Source organism: Nelumbo lutea, chromosome 1 (genome assembly GCF_056320005.1).
Source record: "Nelumbo lutea isolate HS-2025 chromosome 1, American lotus-T2T, whole genome shotgun sequence".
Classification (NCBI taxonomy): Eukaryota; Viridiplantae; Streptophyta; class Magnoliopsida; order Proteales; family Nelumbonaceae; genus Nelumbo; species Nelumbo lutea.
Window position 1 is genome coordinate 77,636,948 of NC_142684.1, and position 22,876 is coordinate 77,659,823.

General features: G+C 33.4%; 1 protein-coding gene across 5 annotated transcripts; it reads left to right on the top strand.

Moving 5' to 3' along the window:
• Window positions 1-927: 927 nt before the first annotated feature.
• Window positions 928-8,051, top strand: LOC148875523 (cysteine-rich receptor-like protein kinase 25). 5 transcript variants are annotated; one of them, XM_088962323.1, is made up of 8 exons: window positions 928-1,058; window positions 1,394-2,129; window positions 2,702-2,827; window positions 3,618-3,739; window positions 3,900-4,110; window positions 4,420-4,657; window positions 7,024-7,171; window positions 7,354-8,051. In XM_088962323.1, exons 2-8 carry the CDS (start codon window positions 1,394-1,396, stop codon window positions 7,657-7,659), a joined length of 1,887 nt encoding a protein of 628 aa, XP_088818449.1. In that variant the 5' UTR covers window positions 928-1,058; the 3' UTR covers window positions 7,660-8,051. The 5 variants fall into 5 exon arrangements, with proteins under 5 accessions (XP_088818449.1, XP_088818440.1, XP_088818459.1 ...); XM_088962314.1 differs by lacking the exon at window positions 928-1,058 and having other exon boundaries at window positions 1,142-2,129; XM_088962333.1 differs by lacking the exon at window positions 928-1,058 and having other exon boundaries at window positions 1,142-2,129; window positions 7,471-8,051.
• Window positions 8,052-22,876: the final 14,825 nt, after the last annotated feature.

Sequence of the window (22,876 nt, forward strand, 5' to 3'; positions counted from 1 at the left end):
TATAAACAATAAGAATAGTATTAATCAGTGTACAACTTCAAGTAATTATTGCCCGGCTGTATATAACCCCGTTTCTTACAAAATGATTTTGGCCCCGTGACTGAAGAACGATCTGTTTGCAAAACAAGTTCTAACAAATTGGTTATTGATGGAATCCATCCATCTAAAGTTTGGCAATAGCAGGCCCTTGATTTGAGTTTCCCGGTTTATTTTGTTGTTGATGAAAGGTAAATTTCTTTCTTTCTACTTTTTTGTATTATTTTCAAAGTATCAAACATTGAATTGTAAAGACATAATAACTTGTTTAGTTTTCTCCAGTGCCGTACAAATCGCAGGCCCTTGATTTGAGTTTCCCGATTTATTTTGTTGTTGATGAAAAGGAAAATTTCTTTTTTTCTTTCTACCTTTTTTGTATTATTGTCAAACTATCAAACATTGAATTTTAAAGTCACAAGTCAAGTCAATACGCGTTTACCTTTTTCCCAGTGCCTTACAAATTGGTTATTCATGGCATCCCTCCATCTAAATTTTGGCAAATCGCAGACCCTCGATTTGAGTTTCCCGCTTTATTTTGTTGTTGATGGAAGGAAAGTTTCAAACATTGAATTTTGAAGTCACAAGTCATAACGCGTTTAGTTTTTCCCAGTGCCGTACAAATGTGTGACGTGGTTAATTCTGATCGAAAGTTCATCAGTTCACAGTCAAGCGAATGCAAGCTCACATCGTCTGTCACCTTCTGTCCCGTCCAATAGAAATCGCAATTTAAACGGAGTTTCAGATTTAACGGCCGTCTGGACTCCAAAAATCATTCTGGTTTTATTAACCTGCCCAACCCCTCTCTCTCTTACCCACGTGCTTCTTTCTCTCTCTCACTTTCTCTCTGTCCCAATCTGCCATTTTACCCTCCCACTACTCGACATAAGTGAAAGGGCGGTTTGATGTTGTGCAAGAACGGTAGAGAGGGAATGAAAAAGAAAGAAAGAAGCTGAGTGTTAATTAGATTTCATAAACGTTGGTGTACCGACCGCCTTTACGTCTGAATTCCGTCAGTTTGGAAGGTAAGAGGGAGAGGGTGGCGTGTTCCATTTTAATTGGATGGGACAGAAAAATATATGTCCTAGGTACAGACGATGTTTCACTTGACCTACATTATTTTAAGAGCCAAAGATAAACTCCATCTATGGTAATAGCATCAATGCGAGGTTATTCATTCTTTTCCTGCTGATTGCTTGCTGCAACTCTTGTACAGCTTCTGTAACAATTTACAAAGGCTGTTCACGAGAGAAACTCGGCAAACAGATTCGTCCCTGGGCTCATAAAAAATATGCTTTTGTTTCGGTCGTGTGCTATGAAGAAGCTACTACTTTACCATATTTGTCTACTTGTCTTTCAGATGCACACTCGAGCTCAAGAACCTTTCCTTCCCCACTGCTTCGACTCGGGTAATTATACATCCGGCAGCCAATTCGAGAAGAATCTGGTGAATATACTTCTCCCTTCCCTCGTCTCCAATGGCTCCCGCAATGGTTTCTTCAACACCAGCTATGGAGGCAACCCTGCTGACACCGTCTATGGACTTGCTCAGTGCAGAGGAGATATCGCCATGGATGAGTGCCAGAGTTGGTTGAATACCTCCAGCAAACAAATCGTCCAGAGATGCCCCAATAGGAAGGGCGCGTACATCCGTTTCGACAAATGCATCTTACGCTATTCTAATCTCAATTTCTTTTCCCAGGAAGAACCTAATATTTGGGACGCTAGTTACCATACGCAAAGGGCATCAAATACGGATGTTTTTAATAGAAAATTAGATGAACTGTTGACCAATCTTTCATCTACAGCGCCATCTAGGGCATCCAAGTTCTCTTCCGGGAAGATCGAGACCAACCTGCCTCATCAAAATACTATATATGGTTTTGTGGATTGTACTCGGGATTTGACGGAACTTGGCTGCTCCTCTTGCCTCCAGCATCTTATTAACAGGATTCCTCAGTGTTGTAATGGCCAACAAGGAGCCTATATAAATTCTGTGAGTTGTACCGTGAGATTTGAGATTTATCCATTCCTTGTTGATCATGTAGCAGCTCCCCCAACTAAAGACACCGGTAATACGATGGGAGGTGAATCAGGTGATGGGTTAAGATTTTTTTCCTTGTTTCTTTTTACTTTCATAATTTTTTTGAGTTCAAAGCCCCCACAAGACTATTCCCCACAACGTCCCACAGCACATTCCCTTTGTATATTTTAGAAACATTTTTCGATGATAATATCCAGAATGATGATATCATCATTGAGACGATATTTTGGAGATATATTGGTATGAGACATTGTGGGGGTAGATTCGATCTCTTTTTTTTTTTCCTTGAATCGTTATTATTTTTGGAGTTTTTGCTTTTATTTCTCAAGTGCAGTCTATTTATCCTTAAAACCAAAAAAAAAAAAATCCAAGTAGCAAAAGAAATGGTCGAACCCTTTTTGTTCCCTATTTTAGTACTCTAAATCCAACAATTAATTGAATTTAATTCTCACAACCATTGAGAGGGAGAGGGAGAGGGACACCTTTCAAATATATATTTATATATATTTATATCACATATATATATATTTTATTTATACTGTACCCATAACAGTTACTAATTTATGTTCTTAGGGTCCGACTATGATATCCTTTATAATTTTTTCTTTTACCTTCCCAATGCAGAAAAAGGTAAACGGATATCAGTTGGAACTATTCTTGCCACTGCTGTTTCAATTGCCATTGGAGTGTTGCTATTATCAACACTCAGCTGGTGTTGGGTGACTAGGAAGAAAGAGAAAATGATAGGTGGTAAGAGCTCAATTCCTTTACGAAATCTTCATTTTTCATTCGGGGTTCAATATATACTTCAGTCCATGGTTTTTAAAATCGAACTGGTGACTGAACCAGTCAGAGCTCTAGTTATTGGTTTGAATGATCCAATCGTTCAACTTGAATAACTGCCTGTTCTGACAAAAATTTAAAAAAAAATTAAAAAAATTGAGAAATGATCAAAATAGTTTGACAGGTTAACCAGCCGATTTAAAGATTTGTTGATCAAAATCAACAGTTTTGGGGGAAAATGGAACCGATCGGGTGACCAGTTCCCATCCCCAGTTTTTCTGGTTCGACCGTCCAATCCAATCCGATTTTAAAAACCATGCTTCTATTATTTCAAAAGCTTGATAAAAGTAAGCCCATGCATTGTTGAATTATTTTGCTTTCTTATATTTATTATATATTATATATAATATATATATATATATATATAATATAAAAAACATTTTTTGGTTTTTATTCTTTCATTACTCTTACTTAACAAAGCTCATGCATCTCATCGGGGAAAGAAGCACTATTGATGAGATAGACAACAAAAAATTACTGGATTTGTTTGGATTAAATTTTGGTTTTATTCTTAAAAATTTCAATGTTTTTATTTTAATGACAGCAATTTACTTTTATTTTATTTAAAAATACAATTTAAAATTTAGAAAGATTCTTATATCATTAATTTTTCATCATGCCATTTGCCCCTTGCAAAGCTGGGGCCCCTCACTGGTCCATTTTAAAATCTTATTCTTTTCTCTTTATATTGGTCTAGATGCGAATGATATCATAAACGTGGAGTCGTTGCAATTTGATCTGAGTACAGTCATAGCAGCTACAAACAACTTCTCTCACGACAATAAAATTGGTCAAGGTGGATTTGGTTGGGTTTACAAGGTAAGGAGATTTAAACATATTCAGTGACTAAAATTCAGAAAAATGAAAAAGAATTTTATGATAAAGTCTAATTGCATGTTGAACATTTCTTTAAGGTATATCACGAAATTAGAATAAGTTTAATAGGCTAATAACTGTTTATGATGAATTACATTGTCAGGGTAAACTTTGTAATGGACAAGAAATTGCTGTGAAAAGGCTCTCTAAAAGCTCAGGACAAGGAGCAGAAGAATTTAAGAATGAAGTTGTATTGGTTGCCAAGCTTCAACACAGGAATCTTGTTAGGTTATTGGGATTTTGTTTAGAAGGAGAAGAAAAGATACTTATTTATGAATTTGTCCCCAACAAAAGCCTCGACTACTTTCTATTTGGTTTGTTCTCTTTAATCTTTTAAACAACCATCGTTTATGCTTCCTGACAAGCTGATTTATTCAGCACCCCACAGCTGTCTCACGTACACAAAACATTTTTTATATTTTTCATTAAGAGATATTCCCTTTATATAGTTGAGATGTGCCATTGGGCACGTCCTGTGGGGCGTCATTTAAACTCTGATCTAGTGCTGTTTCCCATCCTTACGTGGGTTCAGATCAGCTACCAAAATACGGTTGCAACAATGTCTCCCAACCGGCCATTACAGCCGTACCTAAATCTCTGACTCGTTTTGGTTAATTGTGCAGATTCAGATAAACGTGCATGTCTGGATTGGCCAACACGTTACAAGATTATAGGAGGCATTGCTCGAGGCCTTCTTTATCTCCATGAAGATTCTCGATTCAAGATTATTCATCGTGATCTTAAAGCTAGCAACGTCTTGTTAGATGGTGATATGAACCCCAAAATATCTGATTTTGGGATGGCAAGAATTTTTGGCGTGGATCAATCTCAAGCCAATACAAATAGAGTTGTTGGAACATTGTAAGCCTTCACCGTTTAGTTATTTTTCTTAACCCCAAAATTTACTTAGTTGGAGGGGTGCCAGCCTTAGAAATTTTATTAATCATTAATAAAAAAAATAGTATAGAAAGATACAGAGGAGGACGAAACCCATTTTGCCCTAAACCCTAAAAACAGTAAGTTCTCCCTCAACCACTTGGTCCCACCCAAATAAGAAGGGATTTCATTGGTTCTAGAATAAGAACTGGAATCAGAATAGAAATTAGAATCAACAAGAATACAATTTCATTCTCAAAAGAGTGGCAGGGCCTCAAATAGGAAAATGCCATTCTAGGAATGAAAATTGGATTCTAATTCCATCCAACCAAAGAGTTGGAATCAGAATAGCCCATTCTGATTCCAATTCTAGACCCCTATTCTCCATGAACCAAACAGGCCCAAGATTCTGAGCTGACATGGAATTTCAGATAACTGAGTAAAGGGACTGGAATTTTCTTCGTTCATGGCTTGTTTTGCAAGATTCCTAACCTATATTTTTGTCCTAAAAATGCCTTTTTAACTTCAAATCTCAAATTTTTGTATAAAATATTGAAACTATAATTATATAATTTGTATATAGTTATATAATTTTAAATATTACATGTTATATATATTATATAATATTTTCTATTTATTACTTCCTCATGGTTTCATCTCTGACCTGGGAACCTCTCCCTTTTCGAGTTTGATTAGTGGGGAAGCCCCTGTTTTCTAGGGACAAAATTGAAAATTCCCATTTGAAGATACAATAATAAATTAGGTTATACTTTTTAAATAAAATAACTATAACTATATTATTATAAATAATAAATAATTATAGTGGGATCCAATTTGGTTTAGGGTTGTCAATAAATTAGGACTAAGTAGAACCAGTCATGAACAAGTTATTTAATTCAGATCAAATCAGAGACATGATTATATTGAAAACAATAGTTAAAATAATACTGATTAATTTTATGTTAATAAGTTAATCATTTTTAACTAATATTATCTTATTTATTATTTATCAAATTTGCTATTTCAAACATGAAACACAATAGAAATTACAAGAAAAAAAATATATTTTTCATAAAATATTTGGTTCTAGACTTGAATCAATTTTGGACTGGTAAAAATGAGAGTCGATCCAATAATTAATCAAAGAAAAATCATGGAATCAAAACTTTTATAATTGTTTTCAATCAATTTAGCTCTACAAGGATAGACCTCACTCATTGGTTCAGCCATAGCTTTTCTTAAATAAATTAATGTTTATATAATAAGTTATTAAGTTGAATAAAATAAAAAATAAAAGTTTATTGGGATGAGACTGGTATAGACTATCTCAAGCTAGATCCAACTCATTGACAACACTAAATATGAACTCAAGGGGAGATAATAATTTGATAGTAAATTATTTCTAAATAAATAAATAATTTAGTAAAATAAATGAATAAATAAATGTTTATTAAAATCTTTCGCTCAATGTCACATCTCCTTTATTTTATTGATTTATTTGATTAAAATAAATAGTTTATTTAATTTTATTAAATAAATAAATGTTTAGATAATAATAATAAAATAAGTAAATAAAAAAAATAAAAATTGAGATAAGATGGCATAATCGTAAATAATTGTATGTTGTACACTCTTGTAATTTTCAAATGCCATAGAATCAATTCAATAAGAGGTTTGTCTTATATGTGACATTTTTGTAATTTTTGAATATCATAGAGACAATTACATGGCAAGATAAATAAGGTGCATTTGCCTTAAATATTATAGAATCAATTATAGAGAGAGAGGTTGTCTTCGATGGAGATCAAATCAGCCCCCCACAAGACGGTACCCCACAACGTCCCATAGCACATCCCCACCGTGTACTAGGAACATTTCCTGATGATAGTACCATAAATGGTGAGGTATTCGCAGGAGATGTTCCTACTACACGGTAGGGATGTGTTGTAGGACGTTGTAGGGTGCTGTCTTGTGGGGGGCTGATTTGAATTCTTCTTCTATATGATATTCTTGTAATTTTCGAATGCAAGGTAAGAGAGAGAGAGAGAGAGTAAGAAGAAAATGGAGGGAGAAACACCTGTCAAGCCAAAAGCAAATCATGTATCAACTTTCAAATGCTGCCATACATCTTCACAATGCTTGAAGTATATAGTTATAGATGCCTGAACTGATTCTTTGAACATTAATATTTTATGTTTGAGTGGGTTATATGACAATATTTACAGCTAGTAGTAAAGTAAGATAGAGAAATATAGAATGACCAAATATCAGGTTCTGGTGGTGCTATAATGATCTCAATCAGATTTAAAGTTCATGACTGAGTGTATTTTCCTGTCTATAATTGCTTGCAGTGGTTATATGCCTCCGGAATATGTGAGGCAAGGACTGTTCTCCGTCAAATCTGATATCTATAGCTTTGGTGTTTTGCTTTTAGAGATTATAACTGGCAAGAAGAACTCTTTCTATCATTCAGAGTATGCAGAGTATCTTCTAAGCTTTGTAAGTATAAATCCTTAATTTCAAGTAAATCCCTTTTATTTGGTATAATAATTCATAGATTGTTATTTTTTACATAGAAAGAAGCCAGAATTTCAGTAACAACAATTTATTCTCCATTCACAACAATACATCCAGAAGAGGTCACTGGCAAATTACATAATATATTAATTGAACTGTTATAGGCCTGGAGGAATTGGAATGAAGGAACAGCTTTGGAACTGCTGGATCCAATTTTAAGGGAGTTCTACTCAAGAGAAGAAGTGATGAGATGCATTCATATTGGGTTATTGTGTGTTCAGGATAATGTAGATCAGAGACCTACTATGGCAACGGTAGTACGCATTCTGAATATTCATTCCGTCGCTCTTGAATTGCCTCAGCGACCAGCATTTTTGGGATACGAAAGAATGGAACCAACTCAATCTACAAGTAGATCAATACCAGAGTCTATGAATGATGTCACAAATACAGAATTAGCTCCCAGGTAGTGAGGCCTGCGAAGAGCTTCCAGTGATCTGGTCAGCCCACGGAGCTGGTTTTTTGAAGGTAAATCTAGATGGCTGTTTCTTGAATGATAGTTCTTTTGGAGCTGTGGTGAGAGACGAAGCTGAAGAGTGCTGTCGGGGTATCAAGAGAGGGCCCTGTGGAGCCTCATCTTCTTTACTAGTGGCTGAAGCAAAGACCTTGAAAGAAGCTGTACTTTTTGCTGTCTCTTTAAACCTGATGAAAATGTGCTGTTTGAATCTGATCGCAAGAGTTAATAAACAGTATTTCAAAGATATTCTGATCGCAAGAGTTAATAAACATCAAGAGTTAAACTTGATGAAAATGTGCTGTCTCTTTAAACTTGCTATAAAGACATTTGATTTATTTGCAAAGATATTCTGAATCTTGTTGCAGGTAAAGATTAATTCTAAGTTCTGCTGGGCTCCACGTCAATCAAATAGCGTCAGCCATGATCTTGCTAGGCGTGCTATTAGATCAAGTTTCTGTTGTGTTGATCTTCAATTCTTCCTGTTATTATTTCAGACCTATAAGCGTCTGTTTGCCATCGATGCCATTACTCCAGAAAATGGTGATAGATCAAAATCACAATGGAAAAATCGGTGCTTCAGGAAACATCAATATGTTGGAACTGTTTTTCCATAAAAAAACGGTGCTCCAAGTCATGCCTTGGTAATCAAGAAGGTGTGGTTTGGAGCAATGCTGAACTCAACGTTTTCTCAAATTGGAGCTCGTTGCTTTCAACAAGGACATGATATGGCAGTGACGTGGATTTCCTATAATGGGTACCAATGTTGAAAATAAATATGGAGCACTGGTACCAAACAGAAGGTGCTGTTATTGCTCCAAGAAATATTCTACCTAGCAGCAACCTTTCCAAAAAGAAGAAAAAACATTGTTTTCTCAGAAAATGATGCTTCCAACGTCCCACATATCAGCAAACGGTGTTGTATCCACAGCATCAATGCCAAACAGATGCTAAGTTTTTTTCTTTCTTCCCCTAGCTTGTTTCTTTCTTTCTTTTTGTGTTTGTTATGCTTGGTGTTGCATTGTTTATATACCAGCATTGTAAGATGTTAAATGCATCTTAGCTAAAGTGGTGCTTTTAGTGGTTGTCAATTTAAAGTTGTGGGAATGGTACAGTAGATAATATAATTTGTATGTGCATAAAAGAAACAAATGCAGATAGCAAGAAAGTGAAAGAAAGAAAGAAGAGAGAGAGAACACTAGATTTAACATGATTCAGCCAAAATGCTTACATCCATGAGCAGTAACTCGGAGTTTTATTTCTTCACTATAAACAAGAGAAATACAATACCAAAATGACCTCACCAGAACCTCACCCATACCCAACATGCAATACACCCAACACTACATTCTTATCAATACATTATATACAATGTATACAATGAAATGAAAATGGAATGAAAAGAATAGAGGGGACCCTATTTATACTTGTATAGAGGGGTATAATGGGAATTTTCAAGACTTAATACTTAAGCGGTAAAATAGTCTTCACCACTAAGTAATAACAAAAGGTGGATTCATACGGTGGGCCACCAATTGTAATTTGGTGGGCTCAATCAATGGGTCACTGTTTTGTTAATTCGGTGAACCACCGATTGGTCCACCTATTGTACTTTAACATTCTCCCACTTGAAGATTATTTTTGTAGTGAAAAACCCTCTCGATAATAGATGTTGATCATCTTTTGTTAGGAGGCTTCAAGTGCTAGATAAGTTCTGCACCAAATAAGCTTCTCTCTTATCACAAGCTTTGTTAGCATATCAAGAATGTTATCGTTGATGTGAATCTTTTGTAATGAGACATACCCATCCTTAACTACTTTACGAACAAAGTGGTATTAGTGTAATGTGCTTTGAGTCTTTGACTGTTGCTTGATGTAGAATTCTTCAATCAATCACTTTAGCCAATACTTTCTTTTCATGCTTGTGTAGTTGACATATATTCTGATTTTGTTGTAGATAAAGTCACTATAGATTGCAATTTCGATGCCTAGATCATTGTGCCATTAGTTAAAGAAAACACATAAGCAATAGTTGATTTTTTATTAATACGATCTCTTGCATATTTTGCATCTATATAACCAACTAGCTTCAAGCTTTGGCCACTATAGCAAATGGAGATTTCAGAAGTATCCTTCAAATAATGAAGGATTCTTTTCATTGTAATCTAATGATCTCTTATTGGATTTGCAATGAATTTATTGATTGCTCCCATTGCTTGTATAATGTCTAGTTTGGTGCACACCATGGCAAACATAAGGCTCCTTAGATGGTATGGTATGTGGGACATCTCTATATTCTCAGCTTAGTGCTAGAGGATTTTTCTGAAGACAATTTTCAATCAACAGGAAATGGGGTTCTGACTAGTTTGGGTTTTTGCATATTAAAGCGACATCCTTTTTGAGTTTGTACACCCATCTACAACCAATGGTCTTTTGACCCTTAAGTAGTTTAACTAACTCCTAAGTTTTGTTTTTCTTCAAAGCTTTCATTTGTTCCTCCATAGCCACTAGCCAATGACAAGCATTTACACATTTGCATGTTTTCTAGTATGAACAAAGCTCATGTTCTTATGTAATCCAAGCATAAGTCGTTACATAATCCTGAAGCCAGACAGAAGGTCTTGTAACTCTCTTCAATCAACCTTGATCGTCACGAGTCTCTCCTTCAAAATTTTTAACATACTCTTCATCAGTTTCATCAATAGTTGCATTAATTTGTTACTCTTAAATCCTTTGAAAAGACTCCACTTCAACTTTCTCTATTATCTTAGACTTGATTGTATATTTTCTTTCTACATCAAATCTTCATTGAAGAAAACATTTTGGTTAATAACTATCTTGTGGCTAGTAGGATTCTACAATCTGTACCCCTATGTACTTTCTGCATAGCCAAGAAAAATACACTTTTTGGACCTTACATCTAGCTTGGTCTTTTGCTCCTTAGGAATCTAAACATAAGCATCACAATCAAAGGTATGTAGGAAAGAATAATCAACAGGTTTTCCTAACCATACCTCTTCTGGAACTTTACAATCAAGTGTCTTAGTGGAAGAGTGATTTACTAGATAAATGTTGTATTGACTGCTTCTGCCAAAAGCACCGCTCTAGCCCAATTGCACTTAACATGCTTTTACCTTGATCCATAAGTGTACGGTTCATTCATTCACCAACTCCGTTTTATTATGGAGTTTGAGGAACTATATATTGTCTCGAAATTATGTGCTCAGTGCAAAATTCCTCAAATTCATTTGAGGTATATTTCCCATTGTTGATTCTCAAACACTTCATTCTTTTTCCCTTCTGATTTTCAACTAGAGCTTCAAATTTTTAAAATAGAAAAATGTATCACTCTTCCTTCAAAGCATATACACTTATACTTTCTTGGAGAAATCATCAATAAAGGATATAAAGAATAGAAAACCTCCAAGAGATTTCATAGTAGCTTCCCACGTATTAGAGTGTATTAAATCTAATACCTCTCTACTTCTAGCTTTAAGCTTAGGAAAACTACCTCTATAGTGTTTCTCAAATAAACAATCTTTATAGAAATTCAAATTAGTAGATTTTAAACCATGAATTAGATTTTGATCAAGAGGTACCTTTAGTCCTTGCTTGCTCATATGACCCAAACATCTGTGCCAAATCATATTAAAATCGGTCACAGCATTTGCAATGATGGCATCGCCGACCATGGTATCTTCGATCAAGTGGTATAGCTTTCCTAATAATTTTTCGTTTTCAAGCACCATAGCTCCTTTACTAATCTTCAATTGGCCATTTTCTCCAAAAAACTTGTAATCGTCCTCATCAGAGTTATACGAGTGGTGCGGTCAAACATAGTAAGTCTGACGTCTCCAACTCTCACTATTTTACATGTGTTATTGTCGCCCATGTAAACAATCCCACCATCATTGGTATGAGTAGAACCAATATCTACATGGTGCCATATGGTAAGAAGCACCATAATCTAATACCCAATTGTGATTTAAGTTTTCACATGAATCAACAAACAATACCTCACCATCTTTTGATGAATCACTTCCTTCTGCGATGTTTCCTTGAGGATAATTTGAAGTCGGATCTTTATTAGAGTTGGACTGATTTTGTTCTGCTTTAGGTTGTCTATAATCTTTCTAAAGGTGACCCTTCTTACCACAGTTCCAACACTTGAGTCATTTCCTTTTCCCTCTTGACTTGGATCTCGTTTGATTTCTATTAGAGTTGTTTCTCATTCGATCTATCTCATACCATCATTGCATCACCTAAAGAACTCTCACTAACTTTTTTACGAGATTCTCTCATAAGCAACATAGAAATAATAGATTCTAATGACATTTTTAGTATTTCTCAAATTCATTATCAAGCTATCCTAAGATTCTAGGATAGAGCAAAGTAAAAGAGCACCATTTTCTTCATCATTAATATCTACCTCGGTAGTTGATAATTTTCTTACTAAAGTGTTGAACTCATTCAAGTTTTCTTGTAGAGAAGCTCCGCCATTCATCCTTAGGTTGTAAAGTTGTTTTCAGAAAAGATTCTATTGGACATCGATTTTCCTTCATAGAAATTCCGCAATTTGTTCCCTAAGCCTTTGGTAGCGGTTTTCTCGGATATCAGTCATGGCTATATGGTTTTTTTTCTCAAAATCTTTGTCCTTCATATCAGCAAGCTTCTTCTCTTTTCCTTATAAGGAAATTGCATAATCTTCTTTCACCAACACAACATACATCTTCAGCTTCCCGATTGCATAGTTGGATCCGTTAAATTTTGGTATATCAAACTGAGTAGAGCTCGAGCTTGCCATGTTCAAAACATGCAATATCAAAATAGCAAATACATATTTGGTAGAACCCCGGAATAGAACTATGAAGCTTTTATACCAATTGATGGAATGGCACATCGCATAATATAATTTGTATGTGCATAGAAAGAAGCAAATGCAAATAACAAGAAAGAAAAAAAAAAGAAAGAAGAGAGAGAACATCAGATTTAACGTGGTTCGGCCAAATTGCCTACATCCATGGACAGTAGGTTGGAGTTTTACTTCTTCACTATAAACAAGAGAAAAGACAATAACAAAATGATCTTACCAGAACCTCACCCGTACCTAATACCCAATACACCCAATACTACATTCTTAACACACTGCATACAATGTATACAATGAAATGAAAAGAACAGAAGAGAGGACCCCTATTTATACTTGTAGAGGGGGATAATGGGAATTTTCAAGACTTAATACTTAAAAGAATAAATAGTCTTCACCGCTAAGTAATAACAAAAGATGGACTCATACCTGTGGGCCACAGATTCTAATTTGGTGGGTTCGGTTGGTGGGCCATTGTTTTGTTAATGCGGTGAGCCACACACTGGCACACCGATTGTACTTTAACAAAAGTTGTTTTCTTAGTCCATAAAGGTGCAAAGGTAAAGAGAAAACTTATTTTGGGGCTATGAAAAGCTCAAAGAAGTGGTTACTCTCATGAGAGTACAGATATCTTATAGTCATCATCATCTGTTGCCAACAACAAGTTTTCTAAGATATATATCAACTCTCATGAGATGAGGGAACACATAATGTAGGATTGTAGGTACATGACAAGTGATTCCGTTATCACACTCTTATTTTGACACCGAATCATGAAGAAATCAGTGTTTTAGATTGAAATAATTTGCCTTTGGGTCAGACAAATGGTTCAACGGTATAGGTTGAATGGGTTGGACCATGACACACATATACATATGTGCTTTAAGTGTAATATTCTTTTGGACCATGATATTCAACTCCAAAAATTATGCTTTTGGCAAAAAATAGTGAGGCAAAAGCATCTTGGGATTACAAAAAAGTTTCCTAAAATAAATATACCCAAATTGAATAAATGAATGCAAAGCAATGTTTTAAAAATTGACCCGGAGGTTGAACCATTTTTGCCTTCGGGTCATGCATTTACATCATTATCTATATGCGTGTGTGTGTGTGTAGAAATACATATTTTATCAATAAATAATGTATTATAATGTTTTAGATAGGTTATATGTATTATTTTATGCTTAAAATTTTGTTTTTAAATTCAGTTTTTTATTTTTTATCTATAAAAATATTAAAAATAGTGATTTGAGGCTAAAAAAAGAGTTTTTTCAAAAAAAAATAGCAGGGCAAGGTGCTTACAACTCCTTGGAATGCATAGATCTCAAAAAGTTACCTAAAATAAAAAAAAAATGTGCTTACAACTCCTTGGAATGCATAGTTAGACATTAGAATGCAAAGTTATGGTCTTCTAAAGTTTGCATGCATTGAATGTGCAACCCACGACCCATTAATCGAGTCGAACGAGTAAACAATTAAACCAATCAGGACAAACTGTTTTTGATTGATTGAGTAATGGATTTGAAAAAAACTAGACCAAAAATCTTGATCAAGTAACAATTCAAATGGTTCAATCAACCGGATCAATAGGATGCAAAGTTTCCAAAAGTTTTCAATAAGATATTGTATATAACCTATCATCTAGTGAAGGATCAAGTAGATCAATATTGTATGTGTAAAATGGGCCTTGACTAAATTAACCAACACTTTTTGACAAACTAATTAAATTGGGTCAATAGCGGATTGGAAAAAATAATTCTATACAATCCAACAAAGATTATATCATCACTAAATAGAGCCTTCCACACCAAAATTTCAACTAACTTGTTCACCCTTCACAGTCATCACTCCCGTATGGTTGTTGCTTCTATTAATTTATGTCATGTCGTGTTTGTCTTTGTCTTTTATCTTTGAAATCTACAAGATTATGTCAAACTAAGTCTGTCTAAACTCTAAACTATGCCAAACGTGTGGGGAGGTTTTTTACAATTGAAAGATCAAACCATACGAAAATTCAAGAGATTATCAATAAACTAGTCATTATTTTATGGGTTATTGTAAATAAAATAGTCAATGGACCGAATTATATGTACAATTCAATCCAAACAAGGGTCAATCCATTCTATTTGTTGGGTCCCAATAGCCAATTAAGGTTTATATTGAATGACACGTCAATTCAATCAGACTTCTTTTTATCTTTTTGCTCAAAAATCATTAATAGTAAAGTGTTCTTTTTTATTCTTTTGTCTTTTGTCTTCTTGCATCACACACTATGCTAGCATGCTGCATGGGTGTGGGAAAAAGTTGCCTTCCATATATCACCAAAAAAACAGAAAGCAAAAGCACAAGGCTTCAATGTGAAATTTAATCAAGCTTTAAAATATTGGAAACATAAGGTGTACTGGAAAAATAATTTTAAGAGATGCATCTAAATATGCTTTAGATACGTATGGATACAGATGAAAAATCAAAATACACATAAATACGCTAAAAAACTCAGATAAATCCTAAAAAATATATTAATAATGATAGTTACAAGTTTTATATGATTGTAAATAAGTTATTTAAAAGTAAAAAAAAAAATTATAATTTAATGGTTATATAAAATTCGAGATATCAGGACATACTTAGTAAGTATTGTCAAATGATGGAATAACTAAAACATGAAAAAACACAAAAAAAAACTAAAATGTATATTGATATATATATTAGTTTTAAAATAATCAATATAATTTATCTTTTATTAATACATAAATTTTAATAATTAATTCTAACATTTATTGATAAGCGTACACTAAGAAAAAGAGAAAATTTACTTAAAAATAAAAATTCATAAACCTATAGCAAGCAAATGGGCGTGGATTAGTGGTGAACCGCTATTTGTTAAAGCCTAATGGCTAGGGTTTGAATCTTTCTATTTCTAAGGTTGTAGTTTTATACTAATAAAATGAATTTAATGAGAAAGAGGATTATTAATTAATGAAATTAATGAGAAGAGAATTCCAATTAGGCACTAAAATTGAAATTCAAATTTAAAATGATGCATTAGTTATAGGAGTAATTAACTAATTAATGAGAGAGAAATATAGGAATAAATATAAAATTAATGATAGTTAATTCGGCCCTAAATATAATTTAATGAAGTTAATGAGAACCGTATTGACCAATACAAACCCGAAAAAGACTGATACATACAAAAAAGAATGCTATAGATAATTTCTTGCATTTCATGTATTAGACTTGTACCGTAATGATATGTATCGGCCAATACGGTCTGATACATTGTGAAATTTTGAACCTTGAATCCAACTCTATTATATGTTCGTAAGTTGGAGGCCCGCATTAACACGTGTGAAGATATATCACACATGAACTCCTTTCTTTTTGTGGAAGTCCTATCTTTGAAAGTATTGTAAAGCTTTTGAGGATGAAAGCTGTCTACCGGTTGGCAACTCGTTAAGACAATGAAGTTCTGGGCCCTCAAAAGCCAAAGAAGTCTAACCAACAACTTGTCTATTTTTCTTTCAAGTAAGTATAGACTTGAGTTGAAGACATCCGTATCATGAACTTAACCTTTTGTTCCAACTCGATGACTTATACCTTTGGCAAAAAGTTTTAGAAAAATCTATTCAACCTCCTCTTTCCTTCACTAATATCAAATGGCTCCCAAAATCTTTTTTGAACACTAGTTTTGGCGATAATTCCGACATTGTTTATGAACTTGTTCAGTGCAGAGGCGATATCTCCATGAATGACTTCTAGATGTCCTTGCACAACTTGAGCATAATAATCGTGTAGAGATGCCCCAGTAAGAGGACAGACATTGATTAAATGCAGTAATTACATTGTTCTAGGTCAATGCTTTGATTGAATGTAATTACATTGCATTGCATTGCATTGATTGAATGTAGTAATTATTGCCTCTTGCGTTATTCCAATCTCAATTTTTTCTAGGTCGATGCTTTTCCATGGGACTCTATTCTTATTGATGTTTTTAATAGTGTTAGATTTCATAGAAAGCCATTAAAACATTGCTATGATTGAATGTAGTAATTACATCATATTTATAGACTAAAATAGACCAAACCTATTGAAGCTCAAATTCAAACTCTTAGACTTTATCTAGGACTCTATGTAGTCTATTTCAATCCATCTCAAACTCTATCATAACATAACAAACTCAATCTATATCCTTAATATGCCCCCTCAAACACATGGGGATCAATGATCATCATGTATTTGACCAAAAACAATTGTAAGTTGATGATGATGGCTTCCACCCTTCAAGTCTTGATGTGATTCAAAGGATGTTTAAAATATGGCATTGCTTTAACCTTGTTGCAATGATGATGATGTATTTATATCTTCTAGCTATGATATAATGTGGTAAGGAGGTGGTGATGTGCATATATCTAGAACTTGAAGTTGCAGTAATGACAATGTAGTAAGTGGTCCAGCCGTGAAGATGGTGTGACATTACTAATGGATGACCAGTTATGGCAATCAATAGACCTCAATGGATCAACTATGTGCTTCTACTGTGGACTAATACAAGCCACAGTGAAGTTAGGCCAAAATAGGCCACCAATAGACCTCAATGGATCAACTAAGATACCTTAATGGGTTGGCTCTTGGAGCCTATCTAAAATGAGCCAGCAATGGCCATATACAAATAGAAATAGAGAGGGAGACAAGTAGAGGAGAGAGAAGATAGAAGTAAAGAGGGTAAGTTGTGTAGCAAGAAGTTCAATAATAGGGCAAATGAGAGGAATATACACAAGAATGAATCATTAGTGAAGTGATAAGAGGGTAAGAAAAGGTGGGGAAGGGTTAAATCTGTTTCTGAAAATGATATGATTGAAAATCCCAGTAACAAGGAGTTGTTGAGGGTAATGTTAAATGCAAAAGGTGTCCGAACAAATAGGGTCCTAAGTTATGTTGGAATAGGGGCTTGAAATCCGATTGGTGAGCTTGTCTCTAGAAGTTAATAAATAGAAAAATGGGAGAAACTGAAAGTAATATTAAAAATAGATCTAGAAGAATAAAGATAACAAGAATAATAAAAACAGAGGAAATTAAAAAAGTGATTGAATGGGAAACATAACAAGTAAATGAAAAGAGCAGACCTGACAGGTGGCTAAACTGGTGAAGAGAATCAAGTGACTAAATGGGAAATCTAGTACGTAAATAGAGATAGTGGACTCGGTGGGTGGCTAGGATTTAGGCCACCTGCCAGAAACACAAGCATGGTGGGAAAACTTTAAGTTTAGACCTTTGTCTATGATACCATATTGTCAGATTTCAGAGAAAGCAAATAAAACATTGCATTGATTGAATGTAGTAACTACATCATATTTATAGACTAATATAAACTAAACCTATTTAAACTTAAAGTCAAACTCTTAGACTCTATATAGGACTTTATGTAGTCTATGTCAATTCATCTCAAATTCTGTCATAACATAACAAACTCAATATATATCCTTAATAAGTAGCAAAATAGACCAACTCTTCACCAATCTTTCAACTATGAGCTCTCTAAGGTATCCAAGTTTGCCATCGGGACAATCAACACCAACTTGACCTACCAAAGCACTATATATGGTTTGATGCAGTGTACTCTGGATTTAATGGAGCTTGGCTGCAATAGTTGTCTCCAATAGATGATTGGCTAGATCCCTTCCTATTGTATTGGAAAAGTAGAAAACTATATATTTTCTGAGTTGTATCTTGAGATTTGAGATTTACCCATTCTTTGAATTTTCATCCCTACCACCCCCCCTGCCATCATCTGTTGAAGCAATTTGTCCTCTAGTAAATATCAACAACACTGGTAAATATTTTTCCTTTTATTTTCGTACTAGTCTAGACCTATCTGATGCATAAGCTTTGTTAAGAAGAGCCCATCTAAGTCCAATTTTCAAGTATTATTTTTTGAGTTATATCTAATCCAGGTTGCACTTTAGTAAAAGTCACCAATTTTCTATGCTCTAGACAAATTATTATTATTATTTTCTTACTTTATTGTTAAAAAATGTTTTATTAATTTTTAAATTTTACTGGTTCATTATTATTTTCATATTATTTTTAGTTAAAATTATAAAAAAAAAAACCTCCTCTTATTACAATCTAATAAGCCTCCTTTGTATTCTATGACCCTTAAAAAAGACCTCAGTTTTGAAAAAATAGGTGTGTATACTTCCTTCCCTTAGCTTTTCAGTAACAAAGACAATAAAGTTACCAAAATGCCCTTATTGTTGTTGAAGCATTATAGTACACAATTTAAAGTTTCATATTTACGGTTTGAATGGATATTAGTTTTAATCTATTTTATTACTTTAATTATTTTTATTATGCTAATAAACTATTTTCACAAAAAATAATAATTAATAATTAATTTTTTATTTAATAAGTAGTTTCTTAATTTATTTTCCTATGTTTAAATAACTTTTATTATTTTCAAATAGAATATAAAAGGATTATAATTTTTATGATGTTTTAACTTGTGTTTTCAATTCCTTGACCCTTATTGATCGGGATGGTCAAACCATTTAAATTGTCACCAGCTTTATTTTTAGTTATGGGTTTCCTAAAATCCATTCTTTGGTCAAAACTTGTTTGACCGTTCACTTGCATGGCCCAATCGCTAGGTCATGGGTTACAATGTACAATGTATCGAAGTTTTCCAAAAGGCATAACTTTTTTGCATTCAGTTGTCCAATTGGAGTTAACTTTTAAAATACATATGGATGGTGTGTTTATGGTCTAATATAGATCATTGAACCATTATCCCATGACCTAGAGGCAAAAATAGTTAAACCTTCAAGTTAGTTTTTAAAATACTAGTTAATTTGTCAAGTGAAGTAAATAAAATTATTCTAAAATGCAACTTACTTGATTAATTAATTATCTTTTAGTTGGAAGTAGATTATTTAGCTTGATAATGTACCTTTGAATATTAGATAGGATATAAATTATAATTAAATAGAATTTAATTTTACTATGAAGTAAATAATGCTTATATTAATTTAATTTAATTAAGTTAATTATGTTATAAATTGTAATTTGATAAAATTTATATTTTATTAATAATTATAATTTAATGCAAACATATCTAATAGATACAAAATTATAGTTAAATTTAATTGGATATGAACAAAGATAGAGTTTATGAATTTTAGAGACTTTAATGGAGTAATTGAGATAGAAGAGAATTAGTGGCATAAGTTATTGGAGTAAAGGGAGAGTTAATGGCATAATTATTGAGCAGAGATATTAAAACATATTGCTTGGTATATATTCTTTTTGCTCATATTGAAGACTAAATAATCATCGATAAAAGTTCCTTTTTTTAATTTTTTTCCGTTTCCTCTCAAAGCAACAAAACAAAACGATATTAGCAACAACTATTCTTGCTATTGCTGTTTCAGGCCATGTTTGGTTCAATTCTCATTCTTTCTCATTCCTATCCAAGATGAAATTCTAAAATGGAAAAGAATGGGTAAAAATAGGTAGAATGAGAAAATATTTCTATGAACTAAACACTTTTTTCCTAAAAATGAATTCTTTTCAAATTGACAAGTGTCCTATGTGCTCATTTTCATTATTCAAAAAAAGAAAAAAGTGTCGGTATTTACAAACCGCCAGCCTAGGTCTCAATAGTCAATGTTTACCAATTGGCATAAATGTTTTGTAAAAGTACTTTCGTAAAAGTGCTTTTATAAAAAACTTTCACAATTGTGCTTTATAAAAGTGCTTTCCTAAAAGTACTTCTGTAAAAGTGCTTTCACAAAAGTACTTTCATAAAAGTTTTTTTGTAAAAGTACTTTCACAAAAATGCTTTTGTAAAAGTACTTTCACAATTTTTTCGTAGAAGTGCTTTTATAAAAGTGCTTTCGTAAAAGTACTACTTACATAAAAGTGCTTTTATAAAAGTACTTTCATAAGAGTACTTTTGTAAAAGTGATTTTATAAGTGTTTTCGTAAAAGTACTTTCATAAAAGTATTACTTTCATAAAAGTGCTTTTATAAAAGTACTTCTGTAAAAGTGCTTTTGTAAAAGTACTTCTATGAAAGTGCTTCTATAGAAGTACTTTCGTAAAAGTGCTTTCATAAAAGTGTATTTCCATAAATGTTCTTTTATAAAAGTACTTCGTAAAAGTGCTTTTATAAAAGTACTTTCGTATAAGTGCTTTCATTAAAGTACTTCCATAAAAGTGCTTTTATAAAAGTAATTTCGTAAAAGTATTTTTGTAAAAGTGCTTTCGTTAAAATGCTTTCATGTAAATGTGCTTTCGCAAAAGTAAACATCAATGGCAACAGTTTTATAAGTAGAGTTTCCTCAAAGAATGAAATGAGTAAGATGGGGCATGATTATTTTTCATGGTGCAGGTTAGTCAATTTTTGTGCTATGGGACTGATTTTTCATTCTAAAGAATTTTGTAACCAAAAACTCTAATATTATTCATTTTTGCCCATTCTTGCCTAAAATGAACAAGAATTAAGAGAATGAATCCTACAGCAATGAATCAAACATGGCCTCAGTTGCTATTGCAGTGTTGCTCTTATCAATTCTCAGCTGGTGTTGGCTGATTAGGAAGAAAAGAGAAATTGATCAGTGGTAAGAGCTGAATTCCTTTAAGAAATCTTCATTCATCATTCAAGGCTCAAATGTGCAGTCATTGAAATTTAATATGAGTGCAGTCATAGTAGCTACAAACAGCTTCTGATGACAATAAAATTGGTCAAGGTGGATTTCGTTGTGTTTACAAGGTAAGAAGATTTAAAGATATCTACTTAATTGTAAAGTCCGACTTCTTGGATTGGATTGCTTATGATGAACTGTGTTGTGTTTATGATGAATTTTGTTGCCAGGGCAAGCTTTCTGATGGACAGGAAATTGCTGTGAAAAGGCTCTCTAGAAGCACTGGACAAGGTGCAACAGAATTTAAGGATGAGTTTGTATTGGTTGCGAAGCTTCAACACAGGAATCTTGTTAGCTATAGACTCTTGGGCTTTTGCTTAGAAGGAGAAGAGAAGATACTAATTAATCTATGAGTTCGTCCCCAACAAAAGCCTCGACAACAGAATTCACGTCAAGCTTCTTTTGCTTACGAAAAAAAATCTGAAAAAGCTTTATATTTTATTATTTTTTTTCAAATGATTTTGGTTGTGTTTCTGTACCATTTCCATTTATAACTGTAATGTTTTCCAAAAATTTGTCTTATTACAACAAATAAGAACTACAGTTGAATTAGACAAATGCATTAACGTAATTGAACATCAAATTTGAGATTTCAGTTAGAAATAGCAAGTTGTATATATTCAGCAACTCAAAACGTTTCTGGTCAAAAAATGTCTTTTACAAAGTTGTATTGACGAACCCCAAACATTGCAAATAGAAAATGACAATGATACCAAGGACAGCCTTAAACATTGTCTATCTATTTAAATCCTATATCCTAACTTATTGGATAAATGTACAGATCTGGATGAATGTGCACGTTTGGATTGGCCAACGCGTTACAAGATTATACGATCTAGGTATTGCTCGATGGCTTCTTCATCTTCATGAGGATGAAACATCAAACTCAATATCTGATTTTGGGATGGCAAGATTTTTTGGCGTGGATCAAACATCAAACTCAAGCCAACACAAATAGAGTAGTTGGATCATCGTAAGCCATCACTGTTAAATCTTTTGCATTTAAGAAGGTAATCTGACAATATTTATACCCTACAAGTAGGGGTGTCAATTGGACTGGATATGGTCTAATCCGATCCAGTCCAATGTGAGTCCATTATAAATGGACCAGGTCCAATCCAATCCAATGAATGTTTTGGATCAATATTCAATGTTTGAACAAATTCATTTTGATTTTGATTGGTTTTAACCCAATTCCAGTCCATTCACACATATATTCTTATCTTATGTCAATGAACCAGATATTGGCTTAATCCGATCCAATCCAATATAAATTTATTATGGACAGACCGGGTCCAATCCAGTCTAATAAATATTTTGAATCAGATTGGTCCAATCTAATATGTCTTGTTAGTCCGTCCAATCCAATCCAACCAAAATGATTTTGTACTGGATGGGGTCCAATCCAAAACCGGTCCATTGACACCCTTACCTAGAAGTAGGGCTGGCATTTGGATACGGAGAGATCATAGTTCTGGTGGTGCTCTAATGATACCAGATTTAAGTTCAGACCAATCAGATTAAGAAATACGAGCCACTACTTACGATAGAAAGTATTTGTTCAAATTAAGTAGCTAGTTGCTTGGAACCTCAAATAGTTAT